A 19,542-nucleotide genomic window follows, 5' to 3' on the forward strand; every position below is an offset into this window, starting at 1 on the left:
AGTTTTTGCCATAAGCCCTTCTGGCACTCACTAGAGTACCTTTCACCTTGGAGCAGATGCTCTTAATGTGAGGGGTCCATGTTAGTTTCTCATCTAAGGTTACCCCTAGATATTTCACTATCCCCTTCACAGCTAGAGTTTCATCGAAAAGCTGTAGATTCCAACTTGAGTGTTGGATATGCTTCTTTGTGAATGAATGGTACCTCAACAGTTCTTAGGCTTGGCCCTCATATCCTGTTTAATGCACCAGTCTTGCACAATGTGCAGCGCACCTTGTGCCATATTCCTAACTGTGTCAGTAAATTTGGCAAGTATTACTATGACAAAGTTATCTGTGTATCCTTGGCAAAAGTATTGTCTGGAATTCAGTTCCTCAGAGTTCATTCACCACTAGATTCCACAATAAAGGGGACAAAACTCATCCTTGTGGACAACCTCTAGTGGTGTTAATTACCATCTTTTCATTGATAATGGTGGCCTCCATCTTCGTTCCACTAAGCATGGCCCTAGTTCACATACATATAGTGGTCCATAGGTCATGCACCTCTGCTGCCCTAACCATGGGATCGAAGGTTGTGTCACTAAAAGCCCCCTAAGTGTCCAGGAAGATGCAGAGGGCTACTTCTTGAAAGTGAAGCGCTTTCTCCACCCTCCCAACGAGTTGATGGAGAGCTTTCTCACATGATTTACCTGGTTGATACATGTGTTGGTTTGAATGTAGAGGAGCCCTAGTCAGCCTCCTCTCCCCAACATGTACATTAACCAGTTTTTCAAATGTTTCAAGAAGGGAGGACGACAGACTGATTGGTCTCATATCCTTGGCCTCAGTATGATCAATTTTCCCTGGCTTTGGAATGAAGACAACCTTCACGGCCTCCAGGCATTGGGAATGATTCCTGCAGCTAGGCTAACCCTGAATAACCTGCATAGGACTCTTATAAGATTCTCTCCTGCCTGTTGGAGGAGAGCTCGAAAGATTCCTTCTGGGCCAGGTGACTTGAACGGTTGGAATGTTCCCGCCACACATTGGATTTTACTGAAGTCGACACACTCCTGGGCCGATTCCTAGCCCTCTCTTAGAGTGCCTGAGAACCACTGTCTATCAGGCATTGCAGTCTGGTCTGTTATCTACCAGAGCATGTTGAGGAAAGTGAGTATTGAGGAGCAGTTCCAGCGTCTCATGTGCTGTCTGTGCGTATTCCCCATCCTCCTCTTTCAGCATACCTCATGGATTAGTTAGTACTCTAGTGAGGATTTTGTGAAGTCTGGCTTGAGCAGCCGTGCCCTCCACTTCCTCACAGAATGCCTTACAGGATGCCCCCTTTGCTTGTTTAATTGCAGGGTTGTAGTTGACAAGGCCCTCATGATATTTAAACAGTCTTTGTATCTATTTTCTTTGCATTTCCAAGTTATTGTTCCACCAAGGCACACTCCTATTTGTGCACTTCTTGGTGACTGAGCAGTTGTCCTGGTATGAGGTCACTATGGCAGAGGTTACAGCCTCTGCTACTTTCTCAAACTGTACTGGATTCATTATCAAGGTTTTAGTTTCTGATAAGCTTAAGTCAAGGTCCCTCCTGTATGTCTCCCAGTCTGAATTCCTGGGATTCCATAGGCCGTGGCCTGTCTGATTCCCATTTCAACCTTGAATTTAATATATATGTGGTCCTATGAGGATGGCTCTAACGTCACATGCAATTGTTTGACATAGCTGCCCATCATCATGGAACCAAAGGTTATGTCAATTACTTCTTCCCTCCTGCTATCCGTGAATGTAGTTTCGTCACCCCTATTCAGGATCTCCAAGTTGTTAGACAAGAGAAATTCAAGAAGGTACTCACCTCTACTGTTGGTGTCCTTGCTGCCCCACATTAGATTGTGAGCATTGGCATCACATCCAATCGATAGTTGGTTGCGTTGCCGATGGCAAGTTTCTGTCCATATCCTCACCTCCAAAGGAGGAGAACTGTCTTCATAAGGAAGATATGCTGAGGCTAAAACAATTTCCCTCATGATACCTCTCTCATGTTGCTGCATCCTGATGGTCACCAGGTCCCTGGAACAGAAATCCGTCATGGCATGAAAGAAATTCCATTTGTCACATAGATGCATGTTCTGGAGTTTCTTAGATTTCTAGCATAAATCAGTTTACCTCCAGTGCCAGTGAGGCCCAATACACCATCTTTATATAAGTAGTGTTCTTGTATCAGGGCCATGTCCACTTCCCGTCTCCCCAGGCGACAACTCAGGGCATCAGTGGCCCCTTTACTGTGCTGCAGATTAATCTGCAGCACCTCAAGTCTCTATCTTGCTGCCATCATTGCCTCTGAGGTCTTTGATTACCCTGACAGCGACCTGCAAGAACCCTAAAAGCAATTTCAGCTCTTGCTCTCACAGTGCCTTCAGGGACTTCTGACCTCCACCACCAGGGTTCGTCCTTCAGGTTGATTACTCCCCAATCCTCGGTCAAGACTTATGGGTTCTGGACCCCTATTTTCTCGAACAGAGTCTTTGGAGAGAGATCCTTAAGGATCTTTGGTACCATATTGACACCTTTGTGGTCTTAAGAAGCTCAGCTGCTGTCTTGACCAACAGCTTCGCATCCTCCCACGGGGATATCATGGGCACCTCAACCTTGAGCCATTCCACCGTATGCCATCTGTACAAGCTGCTCCTGCTGTGAGGTGATGCCTACCAGTGGATAGCCTTCTTGGATAACTGCCATCTTAAAAACAGACTGCAGTACTATAGGTCTGTTTCCCTGTTTCACACCTCGGCTTTTTCTGGGCTCTCTTATTCTGAGAGGGGAGAGTCTTGATTCCTCCCTTATCCTCTTGTTATCTGTCTTTGACGTTGTGGGTGTCTGCGTATCCCCTTCAACTTGAGACAGTTTTTTCTTGGGGGTGTGTGTGGGGGGGTGTGGGGGGTGGGGGGCGGTGTCTTGGGCCCAAGCCCTTTTAATTCCCTCCACTTTCGTTTGGGAAGCCATTCTTTTCCTTCCTTTTGTTTCCGTTTCCTGAGAAGTTTGCTCCTCTGGGCCCCAGACAAGGCTTTAATCTTGATCTGGTCCAACTTCTCAGGTGCAGTTCCCACTTCTTGCTCAGGTCTAGACCCTGATTCAGTATGGGAGTGCGTTCCATCAGTCCTGACTTGATGTTTGTGTGTCTGAGGTCTCAGTTTGCCCCTCAGTTTGTTCTAATTTATTTTCGTCAATTGTGTCCATCTTGGTCCCACGAGATTTGGGGATCTACACGGTCCACACCACAGAAACCCCCCTGCGGTGTAAGGCTACTTACTGAGAGAGGTCGCCCGGTATCCCTGAGGCTCCATTTGTGACACATGTTCCCATGTGCCACACACCTCTCTGCACGGATCGCATCACACATTGGGTTGAGGAAGGGAATTGGGTAAGGGCGAGAAGTGGGTAAGGAAGACAGGACATTGTGGGATACACTGTCTGATGCTTCAGCTAAGGCCTTTCTGGCAGTAGGTCCTCTACCTTCACCATAGCTATCAGCTTCACGCGGATACGCAAGACTCTCCAGCCTCATGGACAGTGCTTCGCCAAGGTAGTGTCCCCCGGAGAGGATGATACTGGATAGCTTTGCACAATCGCGTAGTAATAGTACGTAGCCATTACTTTTGTGTTTTTTATTATACTGAAAACACCTTTTGGAGCAATTCACATGGGAATATTTCTAAACTCAGAGAGGAACTCTATCTAATGTAATGCTTAAAATAATTAGGGAGTGTTAATGATTACTAAGACTTTTTGTTGTTTTATCCAGACAAACACAGTTTCCCTTCAGGATTGCTGCCCAGTCTTGTACTGATTATCAAATAGTATTAGAAATTCATGAAGGGTGTTACTGATGTGTCGGCAGCTGGGCCAACACCTTGTAGATAGAGGTGGCTTAATAGGCACGCGAGACTAACGCAGACGGGCGTGAAGTACTGGAACAGGATACGTAATTAATGCTATGAAGAAAAGAACGGAGCTTCTCATATACTTATCTTTAATGTCTTCTTGTACATCTCTATGGTGAACACAAGTGAGACTCTAATAACAATCACTGTAAGGCTAATGGCGCCTTGCTAGTTCGTAGCCATTAACTTAGCTGAAGGCTATTCTGTCTCTCGGCTAATGAGAGAGAAAGGCTTCGTACGTCTAGTCGCTAGCTCTGTCGTCCGTACAACTGGGCTGAGTTCGAGTCAGTCTCTCGAGACCTGCCTTGTGGTGGCGCTAGGTTTGCGATCACACAGTGGCGACACGCGGGTCCGACATGTACTACGGGACCGCGGCCGATTTAAGCTACCACCTAGGACGTGTGGTGTCTGGCTGTGACACCACAGTTACTACATTTTGTACACAAAAGAACTATTTTAAGAATGTTACTTGTGTGTAACAATATTCTCAGCAGCCTCGCTTTTTCATGACGTACTGTTTTTTGGTAGCATTAATGTCACATGTAGACCTTCTACGAGCTTATTTCATATATTAATTTACATTTTCATCAGTTCTTCTAAATTGTCTGTTACAAACCAACCAAGTACAATTTGTTTTATTTCATATCATATCAACTATATAAAATAGATTCTTTATATATGCAAATAGTTAAGAATTCTTTGCTTTCATTCTGGTTTCTGGAATGATGCACTCTGTCATACTTGTTAATACAGTATTTACAGTAACTTTCGGTGTGTGATTTTATTCTTACTAGAGATGAGAATTGTTGGCAGTGTTGAGCAGTTCTCATTGAGTACTGGCAAAATTTATAGTAAATTAAATTGCCTAAGTAAGTAAAGTAATAACAAAGCCTTATTTTATATTAATAATTTATCTTTGCATTTTTCAGGCAATAGGTAATGCCAAAACAACAAGAAATGACAACAGCTCAAGGTTTGGGAAGTTCATAGAAATACATTTCAACAAACAATATCATATACAAGGAGCAAGTATGCGCACTTACCTGTTGGAGAAATCTCGTGTTGTCTTCCAGGCACCAGAAGAAAGGAATTATCATATATTTTATCAACTCTGTGCAGCAAGAGAAGAATACCCTGAACTTCAGTTAGGTACATGTTCAGAACCCAATAAATACAACTACATTGGCTTTTGAGAAATGATGCATTTACAGTTTTATAGAAAAGAATGAATGGCTAAATGTTAGAAGCAACAATTAGTTATGAACTATAATTTTTAATAAGAATGGGAGAAATAATTCAAATTAAAATACTACACAAAAGGAAATTATTTTGTGGATTTACATTACACTTAACATTGAGATCTGAGAAATAGTATTCCCAAAATTGTCGGTGATGGAATGAATCAACATTTTTTTTCCATACTGTTGGTAAAAATTTACAAGAATGATTTAGAATGACAAATGTATCAATTTGAAAGGAGAAACACTGGCTCATAGGCAATAATCAAAATTTGTGTAGCTCAACATATTGTGAGGTAATTGCACCTTTGTGATACGGTAACCCATGTATCATTGTTTGAATGATGCAGTAAACAGATTCACTGTGTACACAGTTGCTGATACTGTAAGGTGGGCAGAACCAACCAAATGTAGGGGTACATACTGAAGGATGGAAATGGGAAACTTCTTACTACCTACATATGAGGCATCAGACACAAGTTATGATATCACTCCTGAAACAGTTGAGGGTAAACAGGGCAGTGATACAACAACAAATAATAAGAGCAATGAACTGTAGGAACTCCCAAATGAAAAGAAGTGGTGCTCGTTCACTTGTATGAGGAGTGTTCAGTCAGTATTCAATCAGTTACGTAAAGCAATGTTCCTCATAGTACCGTATGGAAAGTAGTGTGGGGTCAGCAGCTGCAGCGGCTATACAATTCACAGAAAGTGCAAGCTTAAATTCCTACTGACTTCAGGCTTCATACTGTGTTGAGTTGACACTGTACGATTGACCCTCACATTCTGCGCATGCAGTTTCCTCATGTGAAGTCTTTTTTGCCAGATACGATGCTCAGTAGTGGCAAGAGTTATTTACGGGCTATTGATAATCTCAGTGCTTTAGATGTTGATAGCCATTAACAGAAATCAGCAGTGCCCTTCTTGGAAGGCAGTCAGTGGTTGGTTAATGGGTCTGTGTGTTCTTTCTATCGGCTTAATTGCATCAGTGTTTCAGAGGTATATGCTTCTCCCATTATTGGACAGTATTTCATGTCATCTTTGTGAACACTCCTGCTTGATGAAGACAGCATACTATTCGTATCTTGCTCAGGAACATATCCACTTGATTTATTTTTGTAAGGCCTTATGAAACATCTAATGTGAAAGACACCATCTGAAAATGAAGACAGTCTCCTGACAAGAATTCATTGCAAATGACAGTATCTGAACAACAGTGGTATTGTTCACAAAGGTATGACAGAATTTTGTTACGCAATATGTTTGCTTTAAAGCTGTGTGACACGACTCTGAGCAAATGATTTATTTACTTATCCATCCGTAGACAATAAATACTGTATGGATATTGTCCAAAAGTACATGTAAATTTATGGGAAACAATTTATGGAAAAGGAACATACAAAATTTTATATTAAGTTGTACAAAGAATAATTCATGCGCGTGCGCGTGCGAACAGTGTCATCAAGAAGGGCATTTGAGTATGGAGTGCTGTACTATTTCGGGTATCGTAGTTACACAAGTCGGCATATATAAAGGGTTTGCATTGTGTCTGTGGATGACTGTGTGTTGTTATTCCTCTTCTGTAACAGAAAGATTTGTTTTAGACGGCAAGTGGTGGGACCCCAAAATATGCCATCGTGGCACCCACTGCAATACAAACATTTGCAATAATTCTGAGAGCAGAACAGGCTGAGTTAAGTTTCTGCACAAGTTTCATTACATGGTCATCAAAATTAACATTTTCATGTGCATTAATCCCCAGCAATTTTGTTGACCTCTATGGCCTTGTCACTCGACAACAGATCTAGATTTACATTTTGACATATTTTCCCAAACTGCATATAATTTGTTTTATTTGAATTTATTGTCAAGTGGTTTGTATTGAACCAAGCATGAGCATTCTTCAATACTTGATCAATAGTTGTTTGCAGCATTTGGTTTGTTGCACCTATTATCACACTTCCCCCCCCCCCCCCCCCTCCCGTCTGATACTAAATTTATTTTGTGGTTGGAGTAATCTGACATCAGTCCTACAATCTGTGTTCTGATTTGTAGATATGATTCAAACCACTTTTTCCCTGTCCCATGAAAACCTAATGCTTCCAATTTTTCTAAAAGAATGCAATGATTGACAGTGTCAAATGCTTGATAAATATAGCACCTTGTGCAAATTATGCAGGTAAGTAAAATTACAAAAGCATGTATTTACATAAACTCTTACCCTTGTTGGCAGGCCAGTAATAAACTGTAGAATGCCTCAGTTCTGCTTTGCCTTTAGACTTGGTCATTTCCAAACCGGAGTTATCTATCTCAAGTTGATACATATTCCATTTTCCATCGTACCTGTAAGTTGGTATTATCATCACAGAAACATCATGTAGATAATTTCAACATACTTTTTATATTTACTTCCAATTAATTCTCAGCTGTAGTTTATGAAAAATGATTGTTTATGCAACTGTGCATGTTTTTAGTTAAATTTGCTTGTAACAATATCTTCTGGATTAGTGATGTGTCAAGATAGCTGAGTGCATTAATGTGCCACTTCTGGGGTACGGGAAGGGGGGGGGGGTGTGATCCTGTCCCCAGATCAAATCTGCTTCATGTATTAAGGACAAGGGCTGGTAAGCTGGCCAGTGCAGATGTGGTTTTTAGGCAGTTTCTCCACATCCAACTGCCAAATCCTGCCACAGATACATGCCACACACACATTTAGAACATAATTCTCACACTCGAACCTGCAAATACTCTAGGTGCAGACAGATGGGGTGCACAGATTCTGCTTTGGGGGAGGAGATAGGAATGGTGTCATCAAGAAGGGCATCTGACCACCAGCTACCTCAGCATAAAGGTGATGAGTCCATAAGGTAAACAGGAAGAGGAGGAGGAGGAGGAGGAGGAGGAGGAGGAGGAGGAGGTTGTCGATATCATCTCCTCTTCTGAAATACTATGTAGGGGGCTGAAGAATGTATGCAGTTTCCATCTTCAAACCAATTTTTCTGAAATTTTCTGGCAGTGTGACCTTTCTCATTGTTACTATGTATGTGGTGTATCCTTCCTGGTTTGGATCCCACACACTTTAACAGTATTAGTGTGTGGCCAAAACTAATCTGACAATAGGAATCTCTTTCGTAGACACACTGTAAGTTTACAGTTGCTTAACAGGCTACTGATCCTATGTGGTATGATCACACTATTTTCTCACGTGTAACAGTGTAACCATAACATGTTTATGGGCACACCCAGAATCATGTGTGTGTTTGTGGACAACTTCAGACATGGTAACACATCTGCTTGAAACTTATTTTAAATCCAGTCACAAACCTGACAGAATGTTTCGGACAAATGTGTTTGGTAGCATTGAAATATGAACATTTTGAAAATCTCAAAATGCTGAATACACCTTATTACTCTAAGGTATTCAGAGACTGTGATGCATGTCAGCAGTTTTGTGAATCAGTTCTGCTGTCTTTCTTGTAGAAGTGTGTGACCTCTGGCACTCTTCCATTAGCTATGAGGTATCTGCTGTTGAGGGTATCTGCAGTGGACTCCAGTTAAAGAATGGACCTAATAGATTAGCACACATTGCATGGAACTAGAGAAGCACTTCATTGGGTTCTGGGGCCTTGTTGAATTTTAGCAGTTTCATCTGATTCTCAACACTGACTGGTATTGATGTCTAAGTAACTCATTTAGCTGTTGTATAAAGAATGAATGGTGGCAGCGTTCCTTATCTTCGTGAAGGTACAGTTAAAGATGATATCTGCACCCAAACTTTTATTTTGTTATTTTTTCACTTCTGTTCATTGTGATCAGTAAGTGTCCAGATACTAAGTTTGGAGTCACAGTATGAATGAATGATGATAAAAATTTCTACAGTAACATTCTATTATGGTAGTTACTGAAGGCTTTACATATTACCCTTCTCTTAGACCAACATAATTTGATTAACATATGCCTATTAGATGTTTGACGTTGTTGTACTTTGCACTAATTGTGTAGTGGTTAGCATTCCTTAAGTAGCTTCCTGGTATTGTTATATACTGTGGAGAAATTGGTGTGGGAAGTTGGTGGAGGTGGAAGTACTTGTGATTTCTATAGCATTGGGGAGTCTGTATATGTCCGTTACAGTTGCGCGGGTATATGATATACCTCAACACTTACGACACTGAAGTAGTAAGAATGAAAGACATCAGAAACTGAGTGAAGAGGGCAAGTGGAAACATAGTGAAACATCTATTTTTTTCAGACCTAAAGCACTCCAGGGCTTCCATCCTTCAATACAGTTGGATGTATTTGTTTTAAAGTTGGGGAGCAAATACCAAACACACTATCTGCATATTTAAGTGCCATATATCTGACCACCTGACAAATGAAGCAGATCTGTTGATAAAGGAGCTTCCTATTCATCCTGACAAGACTGCCTAAACTGCTTTCAAATGTATCCAGTATGTAGTAGGGAGTATCTTATTTAACATAAAAAAGCAGAAGTTTAAAAATCAAGGTCATTTGGTACACACCATATGTTGAAACAAAGGAGGACTAAAGGGCACAGCAACACTCTACATTTATGTCCTTACTTGTTTTGGACATTCAGAAACCCTTTTTAAAAGTGAACACCTTGATGTAGCTTACTTGTAATCATAAGTGTAACTGCAAAATTTGACTAAATGTGTCTCCTCCTGACATCTAAAGGAGACCATGGATAATCAGCAGTGTGTGGTTTCCATTCTCCTAGTAAGCAGCTGCTACACAGATGACTCATGTGTCCCTGGTATGAAAATTCTGGCTGCTCCAAAAGAAAAATGTGGGGAGAAGATTCAAAGCCAAGAAAAAACTGGTCATGGGGTGTCAGACCATACAGATTTTATTTTTTGGTGACTTAATAAAATTTCTGCTACTGAAACAATGGTACTTGAAGTCAATATAAGAGAGCAGTGAGGCTTCTCAACTAATTCTCAGAGTATTATACAATTCCCATCCCAGCAGAAAGGGTGGGGAAAAATGACCTGACAAAGGGCTCACATGCTATAGTGAAACATAAATAGATTTAAGATGCAACTAGAGTGATTGAATGCTTGTTTTCTGAAGCAACCTGTGTGGAAGCTATAATGATATGCATAATAGAAATGTTTCTCACTTTTTTTTGCTCCCACATTGGAGCACTTGAATCAGTCCATACACAGCCAAGTCTTCCAAGATGAGATTTGGATTTTCGGCTTCCTCTTCTGTTCCCAAAAGTTTTTCATTTTTTCTGACTAGGCTGCCCTTTCTTCATTGGTTATTACGTGTTGTTTTTATTTAAATGTATTTAGTAAAAGTTTTATGTGTCCACCCCTTAGAATCGCCTCTTCTTTTATGTATTTAATTTGTTGCTTTGTTATATTTAACTCTTCTAAATCATCCTGGACCTCTTTAACCAATTTTTTATGGTTTTATTTTTCGAAAAGTAGTTGAATAGTTGTTTCACTTGCCCAGTTTTTGATAATCTTGATAGAAGGCAGAAAAAATAAATCCACCTTTTTCGCATTGTATCCATTGCTGACTCATTTTCCCGATACACCACTTAATTGGTCAGTACTCTCCATTGTCCATTTATTTGTTGTTTCTGTTGATGATGGTTTTGCTGATTCTTCTCTCTGCCTTCTGTAGTTCATCTGTTGCTGATTTTGGTCCAACTTGAATAGTGTTTCGCTTGAATTTGTTACTTCAGGTTTAACAATGCAATAGTAATGTGTTTTGGATTTGGCATTCATTGAGAGAGATTTGTGTGTGGAGGTTGGCCAGGAGTTTTGTTGTGGTTATTTTAATTTAATTGTTCAACTTTATATTGTGGCTTTCTTGTTTGTGTCCAGAGCTAAGATTTCACCAAAATAAATGGGTGTACTAACAATCTCAGTTGGTTTGTTATTGTTCGGTCATCCAGGTAGTGTTTCAAACTTGAAGATTGGCGCCATTTCCATATTTATTTATTTATTTATTTTGAATGGAATTTGCAGTTCAGTTTTTGCTTCCCCTTTTATCCCCAAGTACTTCAATTTGAAGTATATCATCTTCCACATTATTTGCCAGTAGCACAAGATTGTTTGTGAATACTAGGCAATTAAGGTTGCTATTTTTTCGATCTTTGGCATTTCGTATTCAATTCTTGCACAATTTGTCACCAATCCTCAATTAAGTGGTAATAGTGAGAGTCCATCCCTCTGTCGAAGGCCAGTTCGCATTTCGAACAGTTCAGACTGTTTAGATCAAAATTTAGTTTTTGACCTGGTATTCTTAATGGTGATTATGATGAAGTTTATAAGCTCTGGTGTAGATTGAATTCCTTAAGGATTTTCAGTAACGACTCACAATGAGTCCTGTCGTACTTTTTGAAGATATCAACAATGATGACTAAACTCATGTTTTTAACTGTTTGATGCTTCATGATCCGCTTCAGACTGATAATTTGGTCAGGACAGCTTCTTCCCGGTCAAAATTCACCGTGATATTCTCAAAATCCGTAGTTGAGTTTTTTCTGAATGCATGTGTACGTAATCCTAGATAAAATCTTAGATGTGACATCAAATAGCAATATCCCTCAGTAATTACTTGGGACCAATCTCTCACCTTCTTTGTGTAGCAAGTGGATTGTTGCTGTGTTCCACTCTTCAGGCATTTTCTCAATGTCCAAGAAGTCTATGAAGTGTTCATGTAGGTTTCAAAGGGTTTGTTTGCATTCTTCCATGGTTCTACAACCAATTGATTTGGACATGTCGTAATCTGGTGGTATAACATTTTCTAATATAGATGTATTTTTATGATGAGGGTCAAATTATAAGTTTATTTTGTTTCCTTACTGTTCAGTGATTCGTTGAAGTAGGCAATCAAAATTTGGGCATTGCTTCAATTATAGTATGCCATTCCCCATTTTAATTTTTTATCGTAAGTGTGGGTGGCACATACTTTGCTTATATTGTTTGAATGTTTTGTAATAGTCCCTTGTTTTATGTTGATTACACGTTTGCTGCTTCTTTGGATTTGTGTTTTCAGTCTTTCAACTGATTTTTTTTAATTTGTATAATTTCTCTGGCTGTTTGTCTCCCAACATTGACTAGTTTTTCTCTGAACATTCAGTTTTCTCTTGTTGTTCATTTAACCAGGCCACAAAATTACTGGCAGACATCAAAAGAAAAAGTGAACAAAAATGAGAAAACTTGTGTTTATTAAAAATCAGTATGTAAAAATGGAGAAGCTGTGCTAACAAGTTGGGTGGAAGTAAATAATATAATCATTCTATGGACATTGTAAAGTGCAAACAGCTTTTATGTGCCTGCAGGCACGGAGTGTCGTGGCGCAGTGAATAGCACACTGGATTCGCATTTGGGAGGACGATGGTTCAAACTCCTGTCTGGCCATCCTGATATAGATTTTCCATGATTCCCCTAAATAACTTCAGGTAAATGCCAGGACGGTTCCTTTGAAAGGGCATGGCCAACTTCCTTCTCATCCTTCCCTAATCCGATGGGACCAATGTCCTCGCTGTTTGCTCCTCTCGCCCTAATCCCTTGACCCCCCATGTTAGGAGACATACAAAACCACTAGAGAGTTAACTAATTTGTTAAAGAAGCAAGTGAAAATACAAAATAAGGTAAAAGGGCATATCAAGCAGATGTTGCCATCTGGTGTAGGAAACACTGTGAATAGGGTTGACTTGCCTTGCACGTAGTTACTAAGCCATTGCTTAGTGTCCAGGCACAAAGAACATAGCTGGCGATGCAGCAGATCATGTGCAACCTCATTTTAGTATTAGTGCACAAAAAAGTTACTATTGAATTTACTCAGCTCATTGAGCAGTGTGGCTCGTTCGTGTTATGAGAGTAAATTTTCAGTTCCTCTGGGCACAGTGAATTGAATAGGAAATGTTTTTCGCTTTGTTCCTAGCGAGCAGTTAGAATTTATGTATGTTCCATTGTTAAAGACCATTTGTACGACATCAAATTGACTGTATATGACGTAAGAGTCTGCACGCTGTGGTACTTCGAGAGAATAGATGCAGTCCAGCATTAGGAATTTTTGGTGTTAAGTGCTCAGCTGTATGTGATACTGAACACAGTGGAGCAGCTGATTGGACATCAAGGGTATAGATTCACCATCTGTCATTCCATTGCTGCCTTCTAAGCGACACCGTAGATTGACCCAGCAGAAAAACAATCCAGAACACTGACACCTCCTTCACTTTGCATAACACACATTCAACATACTGCTTAGTATTGTGGTGTGTAGGAATCTATGGAAGTGAGCTAAAAAATATAGTAGCCAACATGGCCCGCATTCAAGATACACTGTTCATCCAAAAAGTGCTGGGGTTGGATTTTATTCCTGGCATATAAGCAACATCAACACAGTGATTATCTTGGCAGCTTGAACTAACAACGGATATACATTTGAGCAGTCATTTGTGACCAGGCAGTATCAAGCAGTGGCTGCGCAACCATAGTATATCAACATTGTTGTGTCACAAGTGGCAATGGAGTAAAATCTCTAAATCAACTGTTCAAGACACTCTCCGGAATGTTTTGAAGAATAGAATGGTGTGTAAGAAATTTGTTCCAAACTCACACTGATTCGAAAACAAAAATTAAGTTGTGGATGCCTGCTACAATTCGAGTAAAATGCAAAACATAGTGTGTGTGCGCGCGTGTTTTTTTACTGGACAAAATCATCGTGGGGTATGAGACTTTGTGTTACCCATATGAATGTACTGCTATATGACGAAGTGCAGAAATTCACATAAAGGGTCGAGACTTTCATAACACAACCAATATTCAAGACAATGTGACAAATGGATTGAACGTTGTCCCAAAGGAATACCTTACTGACAGTTTCCCATGGCTGTACGAACATTTTGTTTGTTGTGCTTAGGAGCAGGGAGGCCATGTAAAACACCTAAAGCATTAAAACCACCATCTTAATTGTTTCTGTATTTGTTATTGGTTCAGTCTTGAAACTTGCATACTTTTGTCTCACTGTCGAATTAGTTTTGTGTGCAGTGCCCACCTCCTCAGCTGAGTGGTCAGAGCATTTGACTGCCGTGCAGCAGGTCCAGGTTTGATTCCTTGCTGGGTAGGAGATTTTCTCCACTCAGGGCTGGGTGTTCTGTTATTATTATTATTATCATCATCATCATCATCATCATCATCATCACCCAAGTCGCCCAGTGTAGCATCAACTGAAAAGACTTGCAACTCGGTGGCCGAACTTCCCCAGGTGGGGACTCCCAGCCATCAATGCCATGTGATTATCATCATTTGTGTGCAGGAGGGTGGAGGAATAGCTTGTGGTGAGGGAAATAAGCTACAATGCGTGAAACCAAATTTCACATCGTATTTTATCTCCTTAAGCCTAGTGTACACGACGACATTGGATTGCGCCACTCGTTGTGTGGAATGAGTTGCACACAAGTGGTTTCATATATGACGGTAGATACGGCGACACCAGTATACAATTCAGTTTCGTCGTTTTGTGGGTCACCGAGCCGTGTCTGAAATGAAAGTTTTGGCAGCTGCACGTCGCACGAGTTGTGATGGAGTTAAAGCTTGTTGCGTGGAATCGCTGCATAAGGAAAAAGTAAGAAACGTGTTTAGATTCATGACTGGATGAAGAAAAGATGTCAGTTCAGTTGCTCAGCATCCTTGCTGAAATAATTTATAACGGGAGAGCCAAGAAGTTCTTTTAATTATCTTAGAATGTTACCAGAACTGTTCACATTTCTTCTAAATAGAGTTAATTATGCGATAAGGAATAAAGGTACTGTAATGCATGAATCACTGTCGCCAGAGTTGACATTACATATCATATTGCATGCATTACAGTAGAGAACACTTGGCATGCTATAAGATGCGGTTTTAGTTGTTGTTGATGTTTTTTCATTAACACCAACAATTATGAACATTAACAGTAACAATTATTAACATTAATAGCAATAATTATTCGAAGCAGGCCGCATTAAGAAGAGAATGGTTTGCAAACTAATGAAGATAGACCTGAACTGTGGCAATATTTCAAAATTCTAACATATGTGAATGGGGAGCACTGCAGTGACATTTTAAGTAGATGAATATTGAAAAAGAATACAGCTTCTCGAATTTGTATAGCCTTCCCTCCTGTCAACAATATTGCTTAAAAAAAAGTTGGCCAAATCGAGCGATGGGATTTCAGTCTTGTAGATGAGAGTATTGCCACAGCTAGAATTACACTTGCTTGTATTTTTCGTAATTCAGTTGTATATGTGCTCCTAACCCAATAAATTTTGCCCTGCAGCTCAGATATTGTCAAACCATCTGTTATGATCGCACATGACGATCTTGGCGGCAGCAATATGTTACTTATTTTTGTAATCAGCACCACTGAAATCCACAAATACCTATGCAAAGCATAGATATCCGAAAAGCAAACATTATTCTCCATTCCCCACTTCATATTTCAGTTTGTCTACACTCTACGAACACACATAACCACAAAAACTCATGCAACTAGTGTCGCTAATGTTGGAACACGCCGAAAGAGTTTAGTTTCACCAACGAGTTGCGCAAACGTGCAGTGCGCGTGCGCAGTGGCCGGTAGCGCAGTTGCTTGCAACGTAGTGTCGTCGTGTAAACTAGGCTTTATGGTCATTGAGAGTATGAAGTCTCAAATTGTGCTGGCTTCATAAGCCAATTGGTGGATCTCCCTTGTTTGTGATGTATGGAGCATCAGATGTCATGTCAGAACAGTGTGCAGGCAGCTCACATTACTGAAGAGCTGCTTGATGTGGGATATTAGTGTTCTGCTGACTTCATGTCTTGAGTTGCATGCTTATGCCATGAAAAATTGGTCAAAGTGGATTTACCCAGTGGTAATGGAAGAACTGTTTACTACTGGTGAGTAATTGTGCTCCATCAGAAAATGTTGTGTATGAAATCAGAAACCTAACTGTTACTACAAGATTTATAATTACAAAATATGGTCAACCAGTTGTGGTCATCTGTAAAATGGGGTCTATTTGAGTCTAAACACATTTGCATTTGTTTTTTCTGAAGATAAAAATGTTGGAGCATGTTGCTCATTAGGCTGTGTATTAGATCTCCTGTTTTTCCTTTTCACAGATTGTAAGAACTCCATTTCCTGATATCTTTCACACAAATGAGTAAATAATGTGATGATATGTCAACAACTGATTTTAAGTGACCAACGACTGAACTGTGGCAGATGATGCATTGTGTAGCCCTGAATTTAAATTGGTATCCTAAGCTAACCGCAGCCTCGTGATGTGCAATGTATCCGAGAAAATAGTAGCCAGCAATCTGTGGCAGAAATAAAATCACAATCACTTTGTTCACGGCAATTAAAGCTAGCCTCTCCAAGCAATCCTCAAGACAGAAAAAATGCAGTTTCAGTGCTAAAGGAAAACCGTAATTTCTCGCTATCATTGATTACCTGAAACTATCCTCACACTAACTACACAAGCTGCCGCATTACCAACTGATGAGCAGTCCTCGGTACTTGGCAGAACATTACAGACAACACAGGCAGATTCTAAATGAAGAAAGAATGCTGGGAAGGAGAAAAAGAGCAAATAAAGTCGATATGATAATGAAAATGGCACAGCAAAGAATTAGAAATAAAAAAAATTGCATTTAAACCAATTAGTTCAATTAAAATAATAATCAGACTGTGTTTATTAGATTTAGAAATTAATTAAGAAAAAGCTTCAGTTGATGAGATTTGAACCTACTATCTTCTACATGTCAATCTCGTACTTTAACCATTGTGTTAAGCCACAAAAGTGTGACTAGAGCAGTTATATTTATGACTCTGGTACTCCAGTCACAATGATGAATTGCAGCCTCCAAAAATTCAGCTTCACACAACCTCGTGTGAAGCTTCTGTAATGTAAGCCAATATCTGTAATTATGATAACTGTGTATGTGACTTTGAATCGCATCTTGTGTGGAAGTATGCAGAAGAGTTCAGTTAGCACTGTATATGAAACGTGTGTGTTTCATTAGCACCATTTTGTGTGTGCACTGTTTTTGATATGGTTATCATGTGTCATGAAATACAAAATTAAAGTGTCAGACCCATGATTCAGGATCCAAACACATCCAGCATCAATACTGGACAAAGAGTTGGAAATGAACCGAGCAATTTTTGTGGCAGTTTGGTGATGGTGAACAGTTCGGACATGATGTTTGAGCACTCCAGTTTTTGAAAACCAATCCAAAGTGTGAAGTGTCAACTATTAAGTAATTTTTATTGGATTATAGTACCTGTTAATATCATGACTACAATCCTGCATAATATACAAAGAAATAAAACCACTTGAGGAGTTACCTCAGTGTTTCAATGTAAGGGACCTCATTATTTTAGCAAAATATTGCTTGGTAGAATTTGTGCCTTCCCCTTTCCATTCTGCCACTCCTTTCTGAGCTGCCTCCATTGCACTGTGGATACACTTGTTATGTGAACATGTGATCGAGTCACTGTGACTGTTAGAGTAGTTTCTTGTTTGTGACACTGTAATATATGTGCATCTCTCTTTGCTAAGTGCAGCATGGTGCTGTACCTGCGATACTGAATGAGGAAACTGTCTTACTTAGTATGTAAGTTTACACTGTGTGTTTTGGATCTATAGTGTTTTAAAATAGCTTCAATTAAGCCCTTTCATAAGACATTCATGAATGCCTTCAACTGTGTGGGTATTGGTTTGAGTATGTACGAGATTGGTGATGTAGGTAATAACTGGATCAGATTTCATTGTCATTGTAATGATTTATTTCTTAAGGGAAGTGTGACTACATTAGTTTCTAGTTTGTATTTGAAATAATTAAATAAGGTACATTATGAACTAACATAGTTTGCCTTGTACTACAATAAGAGCACCAAGCTTTTATTGAGTGTTAAATTGTCCTGTTGTATTTTTAAGCTGCTGTAATGGATATGGTCACTGTTACTAGCAAAACACACAATATTGTCATTTATTAAAGTCTTCTTCAATGTGATGAATATACTTATTGATTTTTCTTTTATTTTCTGTTCAGCCCACCAGGATGATTTTCATTACTTAAATCAAGGTTCCAGTCCTCACATTCAAGGTATAGATGACAGAGCGATGCTTGAAGAAACAACCAATGCATTAAATCTGCTGGGTTTTTCATCTAAGGAGCAGATGGATATGTTCAGGATACTGGCTGCAATATTACACTTGGGGAATGTTCAGATAGTTGAAGCTGCTGCTGAGAATGACCAAAATGCAGATGGTGAAGGAAGCGCTATTCCTGTACGTATGTTGCATAATGTCTGCTAGAAAAGGTTTCTTAAGTTTTTTGCTTCTTCATTGCAAATTTTTTGCATGTAAAAAAAAATTAATTGCTCGCTCACTTTTTATGTGAACTAAAGGCCTTTAAGCTTTCAGACACTGATCATTACTGAAACTAGTAAGAAATAAGGATTTGATATGATGCAGTTGTGAGCCAAATCCTGTAAGGGATCATGGTGAAAATAAACTGATCTTTTATCGGAGTGACATACACAGGTAAGACCAAACATGGTGACCACTGCCCACCATGTGAAGGAATCTTGCCTGGCGACATTGTAAGCGTGTGACACATTTAGAAAAATATCAGTGTGGAGCAGAGATGAATGGGGAATCATTCTAGCAATGATACATGCTGCAAGTCAGGAAATCTATTGGCATAATTGACATTTGAGAAGATTGTTACAGCCTAGCACTTGGGAATGAGCAGCTCACAAATGGCGAAGCTGGTTGGCTGTTTCCATGCTCCAGTCATGAGCAACTATGGGAAGTGGTAGATGGACAATAAAGTCACAATTAGGAGACAACATGTTAGATGTCAACACCTCATCAGAGAAAGTGGGGCAGGACACTTGCCAGCTCTGTAAAGCAGGATTGGAGGTAGACCTGTGGCAGATCTGCTGACAGATAACCCCTGCATGTTCTCATGTTGAACTGATCATATTGACAGTTACAATTGCAGTTGGCATGGGATCATTGAGATTAGACTGTGGATAATTAATTAGTTGTGAAGTCAGATGAAATGTTCCTTGTTACACCAGGCTGCTAGTCTGTTCCAGATACAGTTATCTGCTTGAATACCTGCTTGAAACGTACACCACACTACAGAGGCAGACTGGTGAGGGCTGTGCTACATTTTGAGGGACATTAACCAGGGCTTCTGTGGTGGCAGTAAAAGACACGATGACAGCTGCGGACTGTGCAAACATTGGTGCGGACCACGGGCATTCCTGCAGGCTTGGTCAGTTCCTCGAAAACGATGGCATCTTGCAGCAGGATAACTGTCCATGTCAAAAGACCAGATTTGTGCTGCAGTGGTTT

At 40.0% G+C, this 19,542-nt stretch overlaps 1 protein-coding gene across 1 annotated transcript in view; it reads left to right on the top strand.

Moving 5' to 3' along the window:
- LOC126248186 (unconventional myosin-Va) overlaps window positions 1-19,542 on the top strand; it is a 365,334-nt gene that overhangs the window by 240,563 nt on the left and 105,229 nt on the right. Inside the window, exons 6-7 of the mRNA XM_049948965.1 lie at window positions 4,857-5,076; window positions 18,227-18,465. Coding sequence (XP_049804922.1) covers window positions 4,857-5,076; window positions 18,227-18,465 — 459 coding nt within the window. The remainder of the gene's footprint in view (window positions 1-4,856; window positions 5,077-18,226; window positions 18,466-19,542) is intronic.

This window comes from Schistocerca nitens, chromosome 3 (genome assembly GCF_023898315.1).
Source record: "Schistocerca nitens isolate TAMUIC-IGC-003100 chromosome 3, iqSchNite1.1, whole genome shotgun sequence".
In the NCBI taxonomy this organism is placed as follows: domain Eukaryota; kingdom Metazoa; phylum Arthropoda; class Insecta; order Orthoptera; family Acrididae; genus Schistocerca; species Schistocerca nitens.